This window comes from Lagopus leucura, unplaced genomic scaffold, assembly GCF_019238085.1.
Source record: "Lagopus leucura isolate 7727_CA_CO unplaced genomic scaffold, USGS_WTPT01 Super-Scaffold_100157, whole genome shotgun sequence".
NCBI lineage: Eukaryota > Metazoa > Chordata > Aves > Galliformes > Phasianidae > Lagopus > Lagopus leucura.
Genome location: NW_024962334.1, coordinates 18,697,791 through 18,722,899, shown reverse-complemented (window position 1 = coordinate 18,722,899; position 25,109 = coordinate 18,697,791). Strand labels below are relative to the sequence as shown.

The 25,109-nt window shown below is 38.4% G+C and overlaps 1 protein-coding gene across 1 annotated transcript in view; it reads right to left on the bottom strand.

Annotated features, from left to right (window-relative positions):
* The window catches only part of HIBADH (3-hydroxyisobutyrate dehydrogenase), an 81,117-nt gene extending 62,177 nt beyond the window's left edge, over window positions 1-18,940 (bottom strand). The window contains exons 1-4 of the mRNA XM_042888971.1: window positions 18,857-18,940; window positions 11,577-11,737; window positions 7,031-7,140; window positions 3,043-3,164 (exon numbers count right to left, since the gene is read on the bottom strand). Coding sequence (XP_042744905.1) covers window positions 3,043-3,164; window positions 7,031-7,140; window positions 11,577-11,737; window positions 18,857-18,938 — 475 coding nt within the window. The 5' untranslated portion in view covers window positions 18,939-18,940. The remainder of the gene's footprint in view (window positions 1-3,042; window positions 3,165-7,030; window positions 7,141-11,576; window positions 11,738-18,856) is intronic.
* Window positions 18,941-25,109: the final 6,169 nt, after the last annotated feature.

Sequence of the window (25,109 nt, the reverse complement as noted above, 5' to 3'; positions counted from 1 at the left end):
AACATGCAGCGCAACATATTTTGGACCAAACAGGAGCTGACAGACAGTATCTGAACACAAACACTGCTTAAAGTGAAGAAGATACCACACTGGAAATTAAAAGCAATAATCCACAAACATTTTACCCACTGTACTTTACAGTCTGTATTTTGTGTACTGAATTCAAACAGAGACTGATGTTACAGTTGGCAGATATCTGCAAAACAAACACTAGAAAAGTTTGCTCTGAACTGCACAGTGAGAATTAAACTTTCAGTGAGAAGACTAACTTGACCCCAATCTCCAAGTCTAAATTTAGACCTCTTGCTCAGTACCTCAGTACTCCTTTCAGTGGCAACGGAAGTCAGTTTTAGATATGACTGTGATAATTTGTTCATTAAAAGCCTTTTACATATACAAAGTTGCAGAATCTAATCTTAAAAAAAATATATATATGCTTGTTCCTCTAGATTTAAAAAAAAAAAATTAAACTAGGATTATGAAGACATCTTCTCATTCACATACACTCACAAAGAGTTCACAAAGCAGGACTGCACTGAAAGCTTTGACACAGCTTTCTCACAGGGACCAAGGGATCCTAATCCCAGGACAAGCAAGTGCTATCTCTAAACAGCATTAGCAGCATAATCTGCATGCATTTACTGGGATGCAAAGTATTTTCCAAAGTTAGTCAATGCAAAATAACACTACTGAATGAGCTACATTAGCTTCCACTTAATGGGTCTTGACCGTAAGCTGCAGGTAAATTCTATAAGCCAATCATATGAATAGCACAGCATTACTATATTGGTAGCACAGGCCCACTTGAAAGAGATTAAGGGAAAGAATCTTTCAGGAGTAAGGATGCAAGCAAGCTACTGTAATCTGGCTCTATCTTTAGGCCTTAAAACACTTTGTTTGCAGTGTCAGAATAAGAATAAAAATCAGTAGTATTTCTCCATGAAGTTAATAAATAAAGCTATTTTCGAAATATTATTTGGTTTTTGAAATAGTTTCATTACAGTGCAGATTAACTCATGTCCATTAGGCATGCCCCAAATACTTGAATACACACGTGGAATAACCTGCCAGTAACAACTAGCTAGCTCACAGGTATAAAAATGACAGCTAGGCTCACTAGTTCCTTTCACCCTACACATTCTCTCATTGATGCTCCTGCCAAGGCTATTGCATTTTACATTGATGGAAAAACATCTGTAAATACACCAAATAGCACACTTTCTCCTTCCTTCAGAATATCACTTAACCTGAAATTCACATCAAACAGCAAATAATTTGTATTTAGATGAACCACTAAACACCAAAACAGCTATGTGTATTCAGACTAGTCAATGGCATTGTGTAATATAAACCCAGTCTCAGCACTAACATTTCCCAAAGAAACAAAACCCAGAAGACAGCTAGAGTTGCTCTGGAATAAAACTTTACTTTCTTTATTTGTAGATTCAGCATAATCAGCCTTTAAGCAAAAAATCATCAGTAAAAACAGGCTACAGATGTGCACCCCTCAAAAAAAAAAAAAAGTTACTCCCTTTAGATATTTGGGGGAAAGGGATTGAAGAGAACCACATAAAAGACGTCAGAATTGCCCAAGAAATAAGACTAAAGCTATGCTGTATTTAGAAGAGGATCAGATAGAAATATGCCACCCACAACATACATTTCTCCATGCTTTGTATTCCTCTGCAGAGAACTTAACTTTACAAAACAATGTCTAATATTTTGACTGTGAAGAAGAATCTCGTCTTCCCCATTGTGATCTCGAATATCCTTTGGGTCTTCCTACTTCGTATTCACAACAGAATTGAGATGAATATTTTGATGTCTAGTATGTTGCCATATCCTACTTCAGTTTTCACATGAAGATTAAAAAAAATGGTTAGGTTTTGATCCTCATCTACACTCATCCTGATGACCTGAAACATCAGCTGTACACTTTCTAGTTTGTACATCGTGCCTTTGATAAATGACGTAAAACCAAATTCTCTCATACTCCTACATTTTTATTATTTCAGGGGTAACTATTTGAATCATCTTAATTAAGACAGTAAAAATAAAACTAATTACATTATTATTATTATTATTTTTTAAGAGTGAATTGTGAAAAAAGAAACAAGATTTTCTCATACAAAATGAATTTTCCTCATCTTCTAATTCAAGGAGTTTCAGATAATAATTCAGCAACAACAACTAGCTATGGTTCTGCTTTCAAAACTTTGATTTTATGCTTCTGCTCTCTTTCATCCACAAAATGAAAGACTTCCCTACTCTAAATTATTATTATTATTATTATTTTTTACAATAGATGCAGTACTCAGAAATCAGTAGTTAGCAATCTCCAGCTTCAAGAATAAACACACACACATACACTTCAACCATTATGAATCGGAGGAAACCTCCTATTCTCATTTACTGAGAATGAAATCCTCTTTTCTCCTTTCTCTTAGCTTTTATTTATACAAAATAGAACTGCCCAACAATAACCAAATAGCTTTGTCCTAACAGACATAAACACATGGAGACTGAAGTGATGTGAATACCTGCATCAGAACACAACTTTCTGAAGGAAGCTAAATGAAAAGGACCACGAAACTTGTGAAAACTCAGTTAATCCAGATCTATCACAAAAGCAGATTCCTAGAGGTAAAAACATCCCTAAAACAACTTAAACACCAAGCTTTCTCAACTGCTCCAAAGTCTGAAGTACAACCACATGAAAGAACAAAAGATACACTGCACTGGAAGATCTGGTTTATCAGCCTGTGGTTCTTAACTGCTACAGTACTGCCTTCAGGCAAGAGATGACAAACAGAATTGTGCCTTGTTTCACAGAAAGCATTAAACTCTTTCCACAGAGGTAAATATCTGTCCATGACACAGGAAGCAGACAACATCATCTTTAATATAATGAAACAAAAAAGAATAGCATACATACAGCAAGAAAAGCAACCCGTACTAACAAGAGCACAACAGCGCAGAGCGGCAGCTAAGATTGCTAACAAGACAAGACATCCAATGAGTTAACAGTTAATGAAAACTTACCTCCAGAAACTGGTGCATCCATGAAAACAGCTCCCATTTTTTCAACTGCTTTAGCCAATTCTTTTGAAACAGTAGGGTCTATAGTACTGGAATCTATTAATAAAGAGCCTTTCTTCACTTTCCTGAAATAAAGATTAGTTATTAAATATCTGATGCAATTACCATGGCAGTGACTTTTCTCAGCACGATAAATACACATTTTTCGTACGCTAGTAATTGAACAGTTTTAAAATCCACTGAGCAAGGTCTACTCAGCATACATACTCCTGAGTGTACGCTGCACTGAGTTTGAATGACTCAAAACACAGTAAGAACTAAAAAACACACAGGCACACAAAAGTAATTTTTTTTTTTTTTTTTTTTTTTTTAAAACTAAATACTACATTAAAAAAAAAATCTTACACAAAAGGAGTTCCCTAGGAAAACCTGCCATCTTACAAGCTTTAACAGTTTACCGTATACAGATTACTGAAGATACATTCTAAGCTATGGAACTAAATGCTGATACTGCTTAAAATTTTATATACCTTAATACACTTTTCTTTCCATATACAATATTTTAAGCATCTTACCAGAATAGTCTGATTGCATTCTTTTAATTATTTTCACAATTTATTTTACATAAAGATCACAACTTGAACATCAAAAGCCCATTACAGACTTAAAAGCAAAGCCTGTAGAAAAATTTCCACGCTGACAACCAGTAATTTTATGCAGATAAATTGTATCTCAAATGGCAGAACATAAAAAGTTGCATACATGATTAAAAACAGGCAATTAACTTTTAAAATGCCTTCAACAACAACAACCTTCTATACTCTTAGCCCTTTTTCCATTCAATTGCACTATTATTTAACGTCCACTGGACCTACAAGCACTATGAAATCTAACAGCATAATTTTTAAGTCATAAAAAGGTGAGTAATTTAAAGCTACATGTTACATTAGACAAAGAGCCTTTCTGCATCTGGAGAAGAGGCTCAGGGGAGACCTTATTGCTCTCTACAACTTCCTGAAAGGAGATTGTAGCAAGGTGGGCTGGCCTCTTCCCCCCCAGTAACTAATGATAAGACAAGTAATAATCAAAGCATCACAGAATGGCTTAGGTTAGAGGAACCTTCAAGATCACTGAGCTCCAAACTCATGCCATGGGCAGGGCTGCCACCCACTGGATCACGGTGCCAAAGGCCCCATCCAAACTGGTCTTGAACACCTCCAAGGATGAGACATCCACAACTCCCCTGGGCAGCCTGCACCAGTTCCTCAACACCCTCTGAATAAAGAATTTTTTCCTAACATCTAACCTAAGTTTCCCCTCTTTTAGTTTAAAGCCATAGAAGAAGTGAACTTCCCTTGTGTCAGCAGAAATGACTAACACTTCAGACCTTAAGTTTCAGGCTGATACCAAGAAAAATTTATTCTAAGAAAGAGCGGTGGCTCATTGGAACAAGCTGCCCAAGGAGGTGGTGGAGTCACCATCCTGGAAGGCATTCAAGAACTACGTAGATGTACCACTTGGGGACATCATTAGTGGGCATAGTGGGAATAGGTCAGTGGTTGGACTTGATCTTAGAGCCATAGGATCATTAAGGTTGGGAAAGACCACTATGATTCTATACAGTGTGCTGTGGAACAAATTCCTGGAAACAGCAGGATGACTAAGTTAACCCTTAAATGTTCCATAACACCAATGTTCTCTTCAGAAAAAGCTCAAAAAGTAAAAAAAAAAAAAAAAAAAAAAAAAATCAAGGTCAAACCAGTTGTCAGTGAGGAAGCCACTCAGAGCAGCAATTAAAAACTGCTATCAAATGACACTTTCTTCTTTTGTGTATGCACACTGAGAAACTACAGGACAGCTTTCTGTATCCTGTTTCCCTCAGTATTAGGTACTCAGAAGATTAACTGGTATAATGCAGGTAGTAAGTACTGCCAAGCAGTCTTCAAAGCACTGCCATCCTGGATACAGTTCTCCCACAGCTGTTTGCTCAGATTTATGGGACTGATCCAATTACCCTTCTTCCCTGAAGGGTATAAGCTACAGACTTAGATCTGCTCAGTCCTACTTTGTGCAGAATTAAACTATAGACAGTAAGGGAAGAAAGCAACCATTACTTCCTGTGTTGAAAGCAGCAAAGAAAAACTGCTCTCCGTTTCATTTTCTAGTCACTACTCCTTAACATAGCCTACAATCAACAACTATAATTTTATCAGTTTTAGAAGACCTCCTGTACTTTTCTCATTTGTATGCATGTTTCTTCCTCTACATTATTAAGATGGATAGCAGTACAATCCTGCAAGATCTAGGTAATGACTAGCCTTAGTCGTCTTGCTAGAAAGCAATGAGCACGTGGCCAGAAGAGGTTTTAAAATACTATCCATTTATTAATTTGGCAAGCCCTGAAACTATTTCTGTTATCAGTACTCTGCAAATAATGGATTTTAGGCTCAGCAAGAATCCCTCCACAAAAGCTAATAAAACCACTGTTCCAGACTAAACAAACTCTTCAGGTATTTTCTTGATTAATAAACAAGGAAAGGTAAGCCAAAGTGAACAGTTTTCTTCCCAGATCTGAAGACTGAAGCATACTTGAACTTGGAAATAATAGCAAAATAAAACTGAGGTTTCAGACAAATTCTTACTCTTTTTTCCTCCAGTCAAATCAGTCAGACATACAACTGGTAATCTGAAGCTAATTATCTCTAATCTATCTATCATGGCTTTTGGAACAGGGAGAGCATCTCCTTCTTCAAGAACGTTATGGCAAAACATAGGTCAGACTGAATCTTGAAGGAACCCTATAGTCCGCTACTTCTGTACAAGATCCATTAAAATCACTGAACCCTGGGCCAAGGCCTCAAGCTATTCAGAACATAGAGTTATTGTTAACAGTGTTGTATATAAAAATATTTTCAATAAGCCAAAATGAGAAAGTCACCTTTTATATTCAGAAAAGCCTATTATCTGTAAAGTAAGGAATTGACTGTAACATTGATCTTTGCTCTTAGGTATGAACAGACGCAGACGTTACTGCAGCTTAACCATACTAGACAGTTTGGTTTTGTGTGATATACAACACTAGATTCAAAAATTTTCAGTGATCCTTCCTGTTCATTTTTGTATAAAAATCCCCAAATTCCTTTATCAACAGTAAGGAGTCTGCCAAGACTACAAACGATAAAAGTTGGGATTATAGAGTCTCGTCAGCTACTCTAAGTTAACACACTTTTAATACAATGAGAAACAATTACATTTTTCAGAGCATTTCATTTATGAGATTTGATGTCAAGGAAAAGAGTAAAAAAAAATTGCTGTGAGCAATTATTCTACTTTCACTTGTCTGCAGTGCATAACCTTATCTGTAAGAGACACGAGCGCCTGAGAAGTTTGGTAAGTAAGCCAGTTGTCTTATAGTCACATAAATTGTTATTCCACTAGAAATAAAATTAGATTTTAGCCACAAGACAATCAAAACAATCACAGTTTAAGAGTTCTCCTGTAATTAGAAATATCAATAATAAAAAAAAGAGAGTATCAAATTAAGCATGCTGAAAGCACATTAAGAGTCATAGCAACAGTTACGTAACACAATAGAAAGAGCAACAAGACAGCAAAGCAGCAAGGTCCCAGGTCACAGCAAGTAAAGAACCACTCAGATGCAACAGAAATAAGGGAAAGAAACTGCTTACCTTCAGGAGGTCTGTAAAGCCCTCAGGTAGATAGGGATCTCCAGTGAGAAACCCTTGCCTTCCCTGCCAAACCTTAAATGAGGTATGGAAAGGGGTGGATCCTGGTTCTGTCCTTTCCAGTCACTCAGGTGCATTGTATTGCTTGCACCTGAGCTCCCCTGAGCTGGCCCTGCCTTCTCACCAGATGCTCAATCACTGCTTCAAGCCCTGACAGCATTTCCACTACAAGCTATCATGTGACAAACACTGTAACAGCAATTTGAGTACAAGAGGGAATTCTTTAGACTACAGTAAATTCTTACTTTAGAATTCCATTTGCTCCTGTGTAAACTTCTATTGCATTGGGACTTGAAGGCAGCATAGTAATAATTCTGTCTGCTTTTTCAGCCACATCTGCTGGGGAATCTGTTACCTTTAAAAGTAAAAAAAGAAAGAAAATTTAAGTAAGCTTTCCCTTTTTGAGAAAGAGCTGCCGAACACTTGCTGAGTTTAAGTATTTGCAATTCATTAGTAACAACTAGGCTAGGTAAAAAAACTAGAAAGCAAGATCTACCCTTATAATGGAAATGTCAATTAATTTGGTTTAGTAACATAAAAATTAAAATATAAAAATAAAATAAAAAAGGATGTCTGCTTCTCCAGGACATCTATCAGTGGAAATGTTTGTAATCCATTCATGAATCTTCAATTTGCTCTAGAACATGCCTCTAAAGAAAATACTGCTCTATGTTTCTAAGTAAGAACAACATTAAGAATCACAAAAATCTCTTTTTTTTCCTCAGATTCCAATCTTTTGGAATTTTTAGTTCTTGGATTCCTCTCTTTTAACTGAGAGAGGAAGACTGAGGAAAAAACAAAAAACAAACAAACAAAAAAGACTGTATCTCCAACCTCACCATAAATAACATCACATAAGCTAAATGAAGCTTCTCAAAATACTATATCAACATTTTTAAAGAAAAAAATTATCAGTTCAAGCATCATTCACCAAAATGTCTAAATAAATTGAAAAATACATTGTTAGAACTTTTAAGAAATATTTGAAGTACAATTTTATATGCATTTATTACTCAGTATGAATAAATCAGAATTTCCATTCTACATGGCATTAAGGCTTAAGAAATTGCAGTTCAAAAGCTTTCTACAGATTGATTCTCTTCTCTAAGGTATACAAATGAGCAAAGAGATTATCTTGTTTCAACATTCCCTATCTGTTTATACCTACAGGTATTTGTTAACTTTTTGTGTTAGTTTTGATACTAAAGGCACTTATGTGAATACATTATCTTCTAATATACAATGTTTTTTTAAGGTCTTAGAATCAAAGAAAGCATTTTTGTACATGTTGGGAAGAAAATGACGAATAACGTCTTAAATGACTCCTGGAATACAAGATAAACTTCTTGACCACTACTACTGCGAAATAAGTAAAAGAAGGGAAGACTGTAAATTCACTGTAAAAAAGTTTTAAAATAAAACAGAACTTAAAAACTTATCCATTTTGTTTTGAAAGTGTAAGTTAATACTACACAAAATATCTGGTATCATCCACAGATAGAAAAAGAAAACATATCCTCGCCCAAAGAACAAACATTAGGAAGAATAAATGAGGCAATTATAAGCAGAAGAGATTCTATACCTGATTAGTTAATTTTATGACTTGTGTATGACACTTTTGCCTTTAGTTCAGAGTGTCTCTGGTTCAGTTCAGTCCCAATGTGTATTATTAGAGGAGTAGAGAGGAAATGTGTAATTAGAACCTGGATTTATGTACATCTTCTTACTTGAAAGTCCAGTATTCTCAGTATATTCTCCAGTATTCTCAAAGGTTTGCAAACTATCAACTGAAGATCTTGTGGTCCATTTTAATCTTTCAACAAGTTGAAAAATGCAATATTTTGCACACAAATTAAAAACTGTAACAACCTCACATTTTCACTTGGCTGTACAGATAGGATGAAGCTGTTTTATTGTAGTCTGGCAGAGATAAAGAAAGCTCAGCCAACACAGATAGAAGACACAGTACAGTAGTCATCTACACAGAAATTCATTTTTCCATTCATATCTTTCAAAATGTGACAATTTACAATTAGTAATTTCAAATTACAAAAATGTATTAGAAAGGAAAAAAAATGAGACTAAGAATGCACACTAACTGTGACAGAGCTTCTGCAATCACGCAAAGGAAAATCACTTTGCCACCTTGAAGTACATAGCAAAAAACATGGAAATTCAAGTGGGAATTGTTGTTCTTGACTTTTTGGTACAAATATAATTAGCAATCTCAGAGGAAACCTATCTAGCTCTTCCAACAAGCAGCATGCTTTTTTTTTTTTTTTAAATTTGGAACTTTATGTCTCAGAATTAGTAAGTCAACTTGAATCATCTGGATGTTATTAAAAAACATTAAGCATTCGAAGTTATTATGAATACGATTGTAACTTTGAAAAAAAACCCCACCAAATAATAATTGCTGACTCCTAATATAGAACATACTAGGAAAGACTGGCAGTCCAAATTCCATGTATCTTCTGACATAAGTCAGTTCAAGCTAGTTCTTGCAGTATGCAATTGAATAGCTCAGACTGTTCTTCACACTGGTCACTGGCTTATGTCCTCCAGCATGTACATCTGCTTATATTTGTTCTAAAATACTTCCCTATTTTTTTCTTTATATTTACAGTGAGTCAATTAACAGTTGCCTGAAAGGCCATTCTCACTAAATACACTGAAAAATGCTCCATGTTTAGGCTGCTTTACTCATCAGCTGACATCAGTAGTTTTTCCAAATTTGAGATATGACTCATAGATACATAAGCTGAGGCAAAGTAAGTAATATACATGCACAGCACTGTGAGAAAGAAAAGGTTAAATATGAGGAAAGCAAAAATACAGCAGAGAACAAGAGTGCAGGAAGTTCACTTGCTCACATTACTACTCATTATTCCCCATTTGTAAACCTGCAATTTTCACCCCAGCTGCTAGAGAGGTGAATAACTCCCACTCATCCAGTTTTTCCCTTATCAGTTACTACCAGCAGGCAGGTGGCTGCCTCCTTACATATACTACTTCCCAGTTCTTACTTCAGAGATAAGGAAATTGGAGTCATACAATATGCAGTCTTTATAATCAAACAACCCTCTTCTTCCATCTACCCTGGCAGTAGCACTGACTTTAAACAACGGACATTTGAGGACGTTTACTGTTTCCTGGGGGGCATCTTTTCACTTCCGTAACATTCCTGATAGTTTTACCCTACCAGCCAGACGAAAGAAAAAGCAGTCCTTAGAGCCCAATGTTCCTTCTACATTAGTTTCTACAAGGCCCCTTGGACCCACAAGTCTCTAAGTTCTGAGAAAAGTGTTGAGGTAGGATTTACACCTGTAGATCAAAAAGAGGAAGTTATGTTCAAATATTTTCTTTAAGTGTGTTTTATTTGTGTTTAAGCCTACTCACGTATTCTATTAGTGATTTACAATCTTAAAACATACCTTTGGCTCTTAGAGCATTATAGATCACCTAATATCACACATGAAGTCTTGCAGTGGATGCTGAAGATTCTATTACTGTGGCAATAAGTTACCCAAATGGGCAGGCACAGTAAAGAGATCTCACTGCAGAAAGTGAAATTAGAACATAAGTAATTGTTCAAACCATTTCATCCATGCAGCCTCTTACTCAAGATCTGGTTCATCACTGAGTCTCACCAACTTCAATGAATAGGAACAGCAGTTAGGAAAACAAGCTGAAAAGCTTATTTTCCCACTTCAAGCCAAGATTTTGTAATTATTTCCGGGGAACTATAATTAATTATCAAGAGGTGCACTTCATTGTTTTATCTATCAGAAATCTTGATGTTATCTCATTGTTTAAAACGGCTGCAATTAGTTCCAAAAGTTTACACTTTCGTGGCATACAGTTCTATCTAGAATTATCTAAAATTTCCTTGCCACTGATGCAAAATTTCTTCTATGAATGATTTCTGTCTTGGTTTCTCCTTACTCAAGCACATTCTTTATTTCTATGTTCTACATACCTATCCTTCATCCACAACTATCTGAACTGCTATAGCTTTGAAGTATGTCAAAGCCACTCAAATACATTTCAGACATTCAGAAAAGACAGCCCCAACCATGTGAGAAATGAAATGAGTTTCTGGGTGTATTAACAGACTAACAAAAGCAATAGCACTGGCTGGAACAAGGCCAAGATTTCACAGGGTATATGGCAGGAAGGTAAGCCTCCTTAATGTGATCAATTTCCTTCCCTCCATTTTCCTTTTTGTTCCTTCCTCTTCTCTCACTATAACCTTCCTCACCTCCAAGAAAATAAGCACTTAAATAATTAGGTTTTTCCCCAACCCATGAGGACAGCACCTTGAAGCAGCAGGAAAGCTCATATGTCCCTATAACCCTTACAGCTATGCCAGCAGGAATTTTTAACTAGGGTCATCTAACCTGAAAAGGTCAAAGTAGGAACCAGATGAAAAGCAGCTCACTGGCCATCTAGACCTGGGGGAGGAGGAAGCAACAGAAAGGAGGTGAAAGAACAGGCCATCAACTTACTCTCATAAAAGAACACACAACAGAAAAACACACACACACACAAACAAAACAGGTAGCAATTCTGGCTGACAGTATGAAAATAGCTTAGGGTGGAATTGTGTCTTTGCTCGACGTAAAATTTCACAGATTGTGATTGTATTCATTGAATTGTTTAGTTCTGAATAGGATCTTCACCACAACAAAACAAAAAAATGACCCAAACAGATTATTTAAAAACCATTACATGTAAGCACCACTGAATACATATAGTTATCATCAGAATACAGAAAGTGTACTACTATACCTGAGCACCCAGGTCTTGAAATTCCTTGCAAGCTTCTGGGAAAACATCATATGCAATAACTGGATATCCATGTTTTATCAGGTTTTTTGCCATTGGATTTCCCATGTTACCGAGACCAATGAATCCAACAGGAGTTTTGGAAGCCATTGCCCTAGAACACACTGATTTCAAAACAATAAACATCAATATTTCCATATCTTAAAATGTGATAATAACACAACAAAAAGCACGTAATTAGTGTGCAACGATTTACACAACTTAAATATTTAAGCTTAAAAAGTTTAGAAATGTGAATCCTATTCCACATAATTTAAACTGTAAAGCTTACACTGAACCACAAATAACCATCCCAGAATGATTTTCCTACTTGTCAGATAAAATTATTTTATTGGGGAAAATGTAGATGTTTCAAAAAGTGTAGTAATAATCAAACTTCAGCAACATCCCTGAAAGCTAAAATCACAGTTTCAGTCTGAGAAGAGGACTTAAAAGCATGCAGGCTTTTCACTGTTCCGTTATGTGTCTAAATCCTAAACTGGATAAGCAAAATCATTTTTTATATATATTTTACAGACTTCTTTGCAACCTTGGCTACAGCCCTGGGATATTGCACTTGTTCTCTAGAAGTGGACTGAGGCCGCCACTTTATTTCCTGCAGCTCCTAACAAAAAGGCAATAACCAGACTATTCTGATCCTGCAGTCAGACATAAAGCCCAAATTTAAAGGTGAAATTCTCCGTAATAAATCACTGCCAATTCTTTGAGCCACAGAATCACTTGCACTACAGTTTAAAAGCAAATATTGAAAAATAGAACAAAATACAGTATAAATACAAAATGATTAAATTTTTACTGGAATGTGTGCTGTATTCTATTTGCTGTACTACCAAGGTAGAACTATAAAGTATATTCTATAACCAATGGAAAGCATTGCACTTTCAGCCAGCTACTTTTTACAAGTAGCTAGTGACTATCAAATGCTGGATTACTCACTAGTTTTGCAGGCCTCTAGCATGCTGGATAGAAAGTAGTGTTGCAGGCATTCACATACTGCAAGCAATGTTTCACCACTTTTAACACTCCTGACCCAATGCCAGCAAATTTGGTGGCTCCTAGATTTCTTTGTTGATTACACAGGATAATTCCTCCTTTACAAGAAAGGAAAAAGTTATGCAGAATAAACGCTAAAGCATGTGGCAACAAAGCAAGCAGAAACAAGGCTAGCTATGGAACTACTGCAACTCAGAAGCACACATACAGAAGTGCTTAAGCTGGATCTGGACTCTAAGAGGTCTCAATGCTTAGTGAAGAATCCTCTCTAGGCCAATAACACTTGATTAATCATTTTAAAGTCTTTCTGACTTTAAGCTCCTTCTTAGCCAGCAACGGTCATGCTCTTTCATCTCCAGCACTATTTTGGAAGTGCCACATTTAATAGATCAAGTTTGTTGAGAGAACTTTGGTCTGAGACAGTTTCAACAGATGCCTGCAGTAATTATATAGCTACAGAAGTAGCACAATTTAAAATAAAACTGTACTGGGAAAACACTTAGTGCAAACTGAGATAAGTCACAGAAAGAGCACACTGCTTTTTTTAAGCTCTACATGCCAAATCTAGGAAACAAATGAACAAAGAGCTTAAAACACCACCATCGGTCACGGAGATCATCTCAAAGTCCCTTCTTGTCATAGTTTCTATGAGTCAGTCTTCCCAAGTATATCACTTCCATTGACTTAAAACTACTCTGTTTGCTAGCCAGCAGTTCCAGCTTACTGCAAAGGTTCAAAGTCCCGGTTTTCAGCATCTTTCCTTCTTTACCCCATAATATCAGAAGATGTTATTTACTTTAATTCTAGGAAAACCTTAATCACATGTGAGATACAGCTTCTCTCTCTCTCTCAGTTACATCAAAACTTCCACCTGCTTCAACGTGTGCAATTTTGTCTTGTCCTTCAAGGAAATACAGGGAACTGAGAAGGACATTTTGCTCACACTGCTTTGTGCCATTTCTTCACTTCACACTGCCTTGCTTGTCTCCACCATCACCATGTCACCACAGAAGGCTGCTTTGTTTTAATGACTTCCCATGAACGCCTATCATCACATCCTATGATTAAGACACGAAAAGCCACTGGCAATCGGGCCATAACAACAGACCTGTTGCCAGCAAGTACTTCTATGACTTCTCAAAGACTCTCCTCTCAGTATAAATGTCTATGAAGCTAACTCATTCTACTATAATGCCTTCCTCAAGGCCCATTATTTCACAACGTTCCCAAAAGGCTTAGACATAGATCAGCTGTAATATGAGGCAACATCCTCACCAGTCCTAACAGTTTTGTCTCACTGTGTTCTACTGTTTCCCCTTTTGGCTATCTCTGTAGTTATCCCTTTTCTTAAAAATTTATGAATCAGATGTCATTTCCTTTTCTATGCTAATTAATATTCCAAACTACAGGAAACGAGACTTCCTAGAGTAATAGTCCAATCCCTGACTCAGCTTCTGTCTTCTTCATTAACTTCTCACAGTCCAACATTAAATCGGCCACTTCAGTATTATATAATTTGGTAACTCAGGTACTCAAACACAAGAAAACTGTTTTAAAAGATTGATAAAATTACCTTACAAACAAACATACATACCAGTGCTGATTTCAATCACATTTTAATCAGCTACTTCTAAAATCCTGGCACATAATATAACATAATGACTGCTTAAGCCAATGGGAGGTTGCCAGACAGACTCTTTAAGAAGACATGATTTTTTGGACTTTCATGTTAGATGAAACTCCACAGGTATCACCATGGAAAGTGATATCCAGCTTGAATACCTAGATACTGTTTACATTACAGTTCAGGATACATGGCACATACTTGTTTTTTTTAAGAAGTGTGTAATTCAAGAACCTCTGGATTCATACTCTGCAAATCCACATATATATGCCTAGCCAATCCCATCAATTGTGAAGCATTTGCAGAAATTGTCCTTGTGGCACTGAGTCCATTTTACTTTAATGAGAAAAGCTACTGCAATAAAATAGCTGAAAAAATGCTCAGTTCACTTCCAACAACTAACAGAGTACAGAACATCAATAACAGGAGCAACAGAAGCTACTCTGAAATAATTGCTGATACCACATGCAATTAATTTTCCTTCACTGGAAATAGGACTAGTAGTATTAGGTTAATTTGTACATGAAATTAATTGTTAGCAAAGCCAACTACAGCTACACTAACTCCAAAGAATTTTGGCTTTTTCTGGGAGAGTCTTCATTATTATTGAAGGAGTTTGTGCTAAAGGAATCCTGTGCCTGTTAAGACTGCACTGATGAGGATCTACTCACAATCCTCCCACCATATTAGGGGCTTATACACAATACAGATAAATATTTTGCATTGACAAGTTATCCTATAATATATACGCTTAATTAAATCTGTGTAATTGCACAAGAATTTCCCCTTAAAAATAATTTCAGAAAGAAAATCAGTACGAGTTCATGAATTTCAAAATGCTTTTTCTTGAACATATATCCATGAAGAAAGGAAAGTCAGAAGTGCACAGACAGCAACCTGTCTTTAATCCTGTCCTTAGAATACCTGGCCTGCCAATGACCTCAAAAGCTACTACATACTATTTAAAGTAACTTTCTTTTTGACAATGACAGCTACAAGTTTAAAAGATCACTTCACACACTTCATTTTAGACTGTTTCCTGAGTTAATGATCCTTAGAGCTTTAAGAAGGGATTTCAAATCCATGGTGGAATTCACTGCAAAGAGTAGACTGCACAGACAATACAATACGCTGTGCAGAGTCCATCCTCCTCTACTCAAACTAAATGAAAACTTGTGGCTGGATAGGATCACAGACAGTATGGCTGGAAAAGGTCCAGTCTGCCTGTACTGTACTCTAAGGCTGTACTCTAGGGCACAGACCAATGGCCAAGAACAGGCCCAAGAAATCAGTGACTTTTTGGATGTAAAAAATACATCTTGAACTATGTTCACGAAAAGTGCCTACCTCCTGGGCTGGAATTCCTAGCTCCCATGCCAAACATGGTAAATATAACTGGCACAGAGGATAAGAGCCCACTAATTCATCTCTGGTATGAATTCCCTAACCAGAGTGGCTGAGAGTCATACTAACAATCCTGATCCCTCTAGATAACAAAATGTTGGGTTCTTTCCCATCCAATAGAAGAGAGTTAACAGGAGTATGAGAAGATGCCCATAGTGAGTTGAAGCTGAAAAAGAAGGCTATTTTTTTTTTTTTGGGGTTGTATGAGAAAGTACAGTTGAATGTGAAGTACTTTGACATGGACAGGGAAGCATGACAGCAGCTCAGTATGAGCCACTAAATGAAAGCTGTTGCCCCTGATTCAGTATATGGAGTTTTGGTACAACAAAAAAGGTCATCCTTTTCACTTTCCTGCTTCGAAAAAAAAAAAGGATCAGAGAGAGCTTCTGTATTTTGTGCAGAGTTCTCTATGGAAACTCCTACAGTCACTACTGAAGTAGATCCTAGAGTGAAAAAGATGAAGAAACACAGAAGTTAGGAAGGTTAGCTGTACTTGTGTAGCATCAGGTCTTTCTGCTCCTAGAAGCTTTGCCAATAAAATTTAAATTGCCCAAAGGTCACAGGCTTTTAAAGTTTATGCAATGATTTTGTGAACTGCACTCTGCCAAAATCATAATTTAAGAAGATTACAAGACTCTAAATTTGGCCAGCTTTACATTGAAAATGTCCCACTTGGTTCTCCTTGCCTCTGTAAAGGCTTGCTGATGAGAAACAGACACACTATCTTCTAAGTGTCAGTATTCTTACATCTTACATTTTTCTTATCTGTAGGTATAACTCATTAAATGTTTGTTAATGTAATAAAGGCAAAAACAGGTACTAAGTATTTTCATCTAAAAAGAACATCAAGTGTACACTTGATCTCTTAACTAAGTAATGTGCTGGGGTTTACAGCAGTAGGTCTTTCAGTTGTAATCCTTGCTTAGTAATTAATGCTTCTCTGCACCAGAGCATGGAATCACCCCACAGTTCACACCCAGCTAGTGCATCAACAGAAGTGTTATTAAACTGTTCAGTTAAATGGGTTCCTTTTACTCATCCAAAGCTGTTGGCAATGACATTTGCACTCTCTAGTAGTGTATCACTTCTTTGATGAACAGCTCCCTCAGATGATGCATTTCTTTCATCTGTAAATCTCTCTCTCTCAGCCACAAAAATCCCTCTTCCTTCATCCCTACTAGCAGTCCTCAGGAAGGATTTATCTACACCTAGCCCAAAAAAGTGCTTTAAGATCATGAACACCCTCTCCAAGAAGCACCTTTGTCAGCAACATCACAAGACAATACCTTCTCCATCAACTATTCAGTTTGCCAATACACAAACATACATAAACAAGGTGCCTTCATCTATTTCCTCCCAGAAGATTTAAGTCTCTAGTATGTACAGAAGAAACAACCCACCACGGTTTGTTGTCCAAAAGCAATTAACAAACTAAGGAACATTCTGTAAGTGAATGGCAAGAAACCAGTGACAAAGCTGTTATATTGGACATGCTATGTTGTGTTGGACAGATTCGTCAGAGTGGACAGAGCTCCTTCTCTGTCATGGTGTTTCACTCAGAACAATGCTCATTGAAATCCCTAATTAAAATACAACTTCTAGTCTACTGAAAGTCAAAGAAAAGGGCTGCAAATCTAATAAAGACATTAGATATGAGGATACCTAGACATGTAACAGTGCAATAGAGCTTAGCGGATAAGAAAGCTTAATGCTCTTCATCCCATAAACAGTTTTCAGAGTCAGAAGGACTTTCAGTGCAGTCACTACTAAGACAATAGCTTAAATACTGTGCGTGAATATTTGTTCTGTGGGAGATACCAGAAAGACACAATTTCTCCTTATAGTCAGTTTCTTGATCAGGTTTTTCGGTCAATGACAAACTGTATTTTTCAACTTAAAGAGTCAGTGTGGTGGTTTTGGTTGCTTCTTGCAGCTGCGCTCACCACCAACCATCTTCATGTGTGCTGTGTTCCTAACATGAAACATGGCGACCAGGATATTGATCAGGATGGGATGTCAAAGCTCTTATGCAGATATTCCTGATGACTATCATATACAGAAAATTCAAAATGCATTGGTAGCTGTTGCTACAAAAATGGCAGTATCACTAAAGGTACTAAATGCACAAGCAGGAATCTTGTATTTAACTTTACTAGCACATGACCAATACACCTGCTGCACATGAGCTATTACCTGGCATAAGATCAGAGCTGCAACCATGAAGAAAAATCATGCATTAGGAACAGAGATAAAATTGAGCAAGATAACACTGAAAGCTAATTTCAAAATTAAGTGTCAAACACTTTTCATTGATCTTTTTAAAGGAGGTTTGAGGCCAAATCAGAATTTAAAAACTTACTTTAAAGTAATGATCTGAGTAATTCCCGAATCTCTTTAAGTGCCATGATTTTAAAAGCATATACCACACAAAATAACATATATCTTCCATTTTACTACTTGAAAAGTCTTCACCTACTAGTCTATTGGGAGCCTAACATGACATATGTGAGCTGCTACTGATATTGGCTGGTTACATCGCTTCCAAAATGACACTGAAAACGCTGCTGAGGGAATGCTTTCAGTTATCTGCTTCAGCGGGTAAAACTGTGTGGCTGTTTTCAAGGCTCAGAGAAGGAAAAGATTTGGGCACCCGCTCTGCCAGAGCATTCCTCTTCCCCTAGCACTGAAAGGACACTGAAACGCATCCCTTCCTTTCACCACCAATTTAGCACTTGTGGAACTCTCACGGGAAAAAGTGCTGCTGGGTCTGCCTTCAGGTAAGGGAAATAACTTGGTGCAATGATTAAGACGGCTGAACAGAACAGATCCAGATCGCTGGTACCGTTAACGTGTCAGTGGTTACGCAAAGAACACGAGTGTTCTCTCACTCTCCACGCATGCTATTTGAAGAAAAAGAGACAGAACACCGATGCAGCGAGGCCACTCCGAGCCCCTGAGGCGACCTTCGCACATCTGGGCAGCGGGCTCCGCGCGGCCGCACTGCGCCGTGAACAGCCCCGCCGCGCTCCCGGGGGTTCCATCCCCTCGGCCGCCGCTCGGCGGGGCGACGCGGGGCTCGCGCGGCGCGGAGCCGCCCGTGACAGCGCGGGGATCGGCGGCGCTGCCCGGCCGAGCCCCGAGCCAGGCCCAGCCTGCCCGCCGCCCGTGTCAGCGCGGAGCCGCGGGGAGGACGGGTCCTTACCCATCGCCGCGCGAGCGGCACGCACCCCCCGGTGCCAGCGCCACCAGCCCGCCGGTCCCCCGAGCACCACAGCCGCGGCCATGCTGCACCCCGGCGCCGAGTGACCTCCGGCCAACCGCCACCCTCCCCGGTACCTCCCCGCCCGACCCCGCCGCCGCCCCGCGAGCGGCAGCCGCGGCAGCCAACCACGGCCGGCGCACGGCGAAGCGCGTCCCGTGGCGGCGCAGACTCCTCCCCGTGACCGCCCGGCTCCGCCCGCCGCTCGATGACGGCCGCGCCGTGCCTGCTGCGCGCTGCTAGCTCTTCTCGGCCGGTGCCAGGAGCGGAGCGGGGCGGGGGCCGGGCAGGGGTAGCGCAGCTGGCGGTGGTAACTCAACTCCGCTGCCCTCGGCGGCGTTCCAGCGCTTCTCGCCGCTGCCTTCTGTGCCAAGGCCATTCCCTGAAGAGAGGGAGCGGGCCGCGCTGTGGCAGTGGGCCGCGGAGGCGTTTGCCTTTCCCCGGGGCAGGGCCGGCAGCCAAACGAGTGGGGCCTCCCCAGGCCCGCGGCTGTGGGGTGGCCTGTGAGAGTCTCCCGAGGCGGGGCCCGGGTTTTGTGGTGGGTAGGGTGTTCTTTGAGGCTGAGGCGACAAACGGTTTTGTGTGGGCCATTGCTCGTCCCTGTAACATGAAAACGGTCTGGTGTTCATGGTACCCTGGCTGTGATGAGAAAGGCCTTTTCCTCATCTGAGTGCAAGACAGGTGCTGGCATTCGTCATATAAAAATTAAATTTGGAAAAGACTGCTGGTCTTTTCTAGGCATCTAGTGTGACCATCTACCCATTGTCACCATGCCCACTGAACCATGTCCCTCAGTGCCACATTTACATGTTTCTTGAACACGTTCATGGGTGATTGCTTAACCACCTCCCTGGATAGCCTGTTCCAATGCTTGAACACTCTCTCTGATCATTTTTTTTTTCCTGACATCCAACCTGAATCTCCCCTTGTCCAACTTAAAGCCTCTACATCTCATTCTGTTGCTGTTACCTGATACAAGAGGCTGACCCCCACCTCTCTACAGTCTCCTTTCAGGCTGTTGTAGAGGATGGTAAGGTCTGAGCCTCCTTTAGACAAACAATCCCAGTTCCCTCACATACTCCCCATAAGACTTCTGCTCCAGGCTTCTCACAACTTTGTTCCCTTTCTCTGGACACTGTCCAGGGCCTCGATGTCTTTATTGTAGTGTGAGTCCCAAAACTGAATACAGTACTCAAGGTGTGGCCTCATCAGTGCTGAATACAGAGGGATGATCACATCCCTACTCCTGCTGATTATACTAACTGTCATACAAGCCAGGATGCCATTGGCCTTCTTAGCAATCTGGGCACACAGCTGGCTCATGTTCAGCCGGCAGTCAACTAACACTCCCAGATCTTTCTCCTCCATTCAGCTTCATGACCAGATTCATTGTGTTGTGATCCCAAGAGCAGTTCCAGAAGGACTGACCACCATCAGTTAGCAAACAACTAGTGAGAACTGTGCTGTGTGTCTGCAATGTAGGATCCAAAGGGGCCTGGAGGTCTACAGACCGTGTGGGGAAAGTCCCAGACTGGGTGCAAGGGAGCAGAGCTGGGCTCTAAGGGTGAGCAGGATAGAGCTGTGCAACTGATGCATCTCTGTCTCATGAACAGAACAGCTACTCTCTTTTCTGGAAGGCAAAACTTGCCTTAGTTTGTTGTGGTGCCACTGTAGAGGAGCGTTGGGTATTCCTTTAGTCATTAGGGTATTTGTACTGTGTCAGAGGGTGTTGTGTTTTTCTTTTTTTTTTTTTTGTAGCTGTTCCCTGAGGAATGTAGTTATCAGGAGACCTCAGGTCTCACAAAGTCAGGTATTCACTCAGTTATGTGTTAGTACAGAAAGAATAGGCTCTCTCTCCCTACATAAATACACACTTGGCTCTTCTGTCAGTATCACAGTGTATATTTGTATACTTGCCCCTATAAAACAGTGGATGATACACAGTTAAATTAATGCAGCTCAACATAAAGGCATCTTGTGGGCAGGAAACAAGGTTGTGGTTATACAATTGCTTTAATCTGGCATGTGTCACCACTCCACAGGCTGATCTCATGCCTTCACTCAGTTGCTGCTTCCTACAGCTAAGGCATGGGAAAGAGACAGAAAAACAGAAACTCTTTAACTTGCTAGCACTTTGCAAATAATTTGAAGCTCCAGAGACTCATATATGCCAGTATTTTCATAAGCTCACTTGTTTCTTCCAGCGTGCCATTTGAAGAGTGCCAAGTGAATGAAGCTACTGAGCTATGTTTACTTATTTCCTCAGTGGTGATGAGGAGGCTAACAAACATCTTAGCAGAAATTCTGTTGAGATGAGGTGTGATTCCCCATCAATATAGCTATGCTGGCAGAAATCTGTACTAGTCCAAATAAGGTCTTTGAAAGTCATTAAAACCTAAATTTTACACACAATCACATGTAAATTTTACTCAGCTTGTTAATGTGGTTTTTACCTTCCTGCCTGATTCTTCACTGCCTTGCAATTTTAGAGTAATTTATCTTTTTCCAGTTGGCTGCAGACTCCTACTAGAGCTGAACTGAGTTAGAAAACGATTGATTTGATCTTCTGGGGGGTGGGGATCAAGCAAGCAGAATCTACTGATATCACTCATTGTGGTAGTCACACACAGAATTTTAGTTCTCATTACAAGACACAGCTTTGCCTGAACAGCTGCATATTCCTAGAACTTTATCATGTCCAAGAGGATTTTATTTATATAGGTATATGAGATTCGTACCAGCAAAATATAAATATTTCCAAACATAGCATGAGAAACTGCAAAAAGGAGAGTCCTGAAGCTAAAAGTGTAGCAGACTGAGGCTTACATTGCTTTGCCAGCACACCTGTGAATAAACTCTATTGTCCATTGACATGTTCGCTCTTATCTTACTGTGCTTTTTACATTGCTTTTATACAGAACATGATTTTAGAGATAACAAAATACAAGAAATTTGATTAATCTCTGCTCACACATTGAGCAGTGATACAACTTATACTTTAGAACTTCTAAGATAGACACTATGAGAAGAAAACATTTGTAGTACTAGATAGTACGGACTAAATATTGCAGAACACTTATAAGAAAACAGACTAAAATGAAATCTATGAAATCTAGCTGCTTTTTTTCCCCCTCCAAAATGCCCTCCAGTGATGTTTGAACTTTTAGCAGCCATAAAGTTGGCTCATTTTGTTAAAAATAATTTTGCCTTTCATAAAAGTTTATCTCATTATAAATTAAGCCTTGCTAGTTAACTTTATTTTGTGTTTCTTATTTCTTTCCCAACCTAATCACATTCTTTCCATGCAAAATGAAGAAAAAAGTCTTTGTTAAGATTGAAATATTTTTAAGTAAATAGCCATGAAAGCTTTTACTTATAATAAAACACAGGATAAAAATGTTCTGACTTTTTTTGTTTTGTAAAGCAGCAGTATCTCCTTACTCACACCTACTTAAGAGAGTATTTCATAAAGATTTGTATGAGATGATTTCTTAAATTGTCAACTAGTTAAAATGCAGATAAACAAATTATTGTTTGTTCAGTTTATTTCTACAAATTAAAGAATAGCTTTCCCATATATTAAAATGTGGATACGTACCTCATTTGGGTGCATAAAAGCCCTACTTTTTAAAGTAAAATGCTTGAAATTTTAATATGAGGAAAGTCTAAAATTGCCTATAAAAATAAATTCATTAGATATTTCAAAATATCTTGAAGTGCCAAAAAAGCTTTCCAGAAATCAGCGATTGCACTACAAACATGCCACAAAGGGGAACTGTTAACAAGTGTTACTTTGCCAGTGGTAGGAAGATTGCCAACATTTAATTGGCTTTAAAGTTTTGTTCTATCAATGGTGTATTGTATCTTAAAAGCATTAATACCAACCTTATGATTTAGGCATGAAATGGGACTTCAAAATATCTGACTGACTATGGAAGGAAGGAAGGATTTTCTAAAGGCAAGCTAGCCAGTCTCCTTGTTACTCTACTATTAGAAAATAGTTCCTTTTTTAACACAGCAAAAAGGGTATCATAAAAATAAATCGTATGTGAGAATGAAGAATAGTAAATATGTAACCTGTATGTATCTGTTTTCATCACTAGATCGATCTTATAGTGCTTTATCAAAAAGAGTATGGATGCCATTACAGAAACTGATCTGTTGGCTGCCAGATCAATCTAAGTCAGCCTTGCTCTGCAAACCTAGGTGGATCCCAGAGGCTCTTCTCTCTCTCAAGATCATTGAGGCTCCCAGTGTTACACAACCCATCAGTGACAGCAAAGGGAAAGAAAATAGAACTTTCTTGATTGTCCCTATCATATAATCATGCCATGCTAATTGCCATTATTTCCATGTTCATTAAGCCACATTATCTTGCTATTATTAATGCATAGTTGCCATTATCATCTTGCTTTGTAGACTGATATGGGCTCATTTCTGCAGAATCCTGAGAAATGCAGAGGAAAAGATATGGTGCCTTGATACTGCACAATACGGTATACTGCTGTCATCTCAGAGTCTTACATCATCCAAAACTTCTGTGTACTTACTCACATCACACCCAAAGGATGCTAAATGAAGACCTTTGTGTTTTAGTGACTGACATGTATTTCTTCCCCTGAAAAAAATGTGTATAGGCCTTAGATGTGCTCCATGGTATTTGTGACATTGTAACATACAAGTTAAAATATTAGAACTGGCAGAGCACTTACAATACAGAAGGCAGATGCTATTTATACACTGATAGTGTTCTTGTTGATACATCATGCCCACTAAGGTCTAGGATGTGTAAAGAAATAAGTTAAAAAAGAAACCAATGTAAAGAAGGCTACTTTGCATGTTCTTTGTGTTGAAAATATGGCCATCTCAGTTTGTTTCTAGATCTAATATTAAAAGGCAAAATACACATAAAGAATTTTAAAAAATGGGATATTTATAGTATATTTTTGGTAATGTACATTTTCTTGCATTTAAGGATGTGTTCACCTTAATGAGAAGCTCTTAAAGGCAAAGGGAATTGTCAAATTATGCTGAAGGTTTCTAGATCAGCTTTCAGAGCCTGCCCCTGACATAACTGCATTCATGTGGGATAATTACTGTTAATCTCAAATATTTAAGTTTCCATCACTTTAGGGAGATTGCCTTTTTTAGGACATTGACTTTTCCAGTTACCCAGAATGGTAACTATGCACTGTGTTTACTTAATTTAGCAAGTTATGTATTCTGGAGCAGTATGTAGTCCAGTAATTAACCATGAACTGAGTATGTGCAGTATTCTGAATATTGCATATATATATATATATATATATATATACAGGAAAGCACATTCCAGACTTCTGTAAAACATTGCCCTGGGGAAACACTGACACTTTTTTTTGTATGAAGAATTCTTGTCTGTTTTGTCAGGAGCATTCCTCCTGTTGTCTGGAATTGAGTTATATCTCATTTGGATGTCAGCGGAATGCAGAATGCATAGGTTAATATAAGTACATACATACCAGTGCATACGTACTTGCACTATTTAATACCAAGGTCAGTTAAATACTATAGGCAATTTGTTTTCATTTTTATGCTTTAACTGTTAATCTTTGTGTACAGTAGCTTATTTTTACATGCTTATTTCACATGGCAAATAAATGCAATGAAGAGGATGACTTTGGTTCAGATTTAGATGAACAGTTAAGGAAAAAAATTCCAAAATAAATATTGCTACATGTGACAAATGGCTAGTATCGATCATACTTGATTTTGACCACCGCATGCAGTGCATCACATACAGTACCCATTGGTTTACTGCCCTCCAACTGTCATTCAATGCCCTTCTGTCATTTATGGGATATTGACACTGGAAAAGAAAATGAACATGGTGGGGCAACATGGAAAAGTGATGTGGAAAAGCAACACAGTTGGTGTGTTGATGATCTCAAACTTAAGGGTCCCAATTGAGGAAGTCTGTATGTAAAACAGAAAAAGTATGAAAAACATAAAAAAAAAACCAGAAAAGTTTTGTCCAACCAGCATACGTATATACCAGTATTCAAACTTCAGATTTCCATTACTCTGATAAAATCCTGAATTAACCCCATCATAACATAAAGAGCAATATTAGCAATTAGTTATTCCTTGGGCTTTCCTACACAAAAGTACAGAGAGAAGAGAAGAGAAGAGAAGAGAAGAGAAGAGAAGAGAAGAGAAG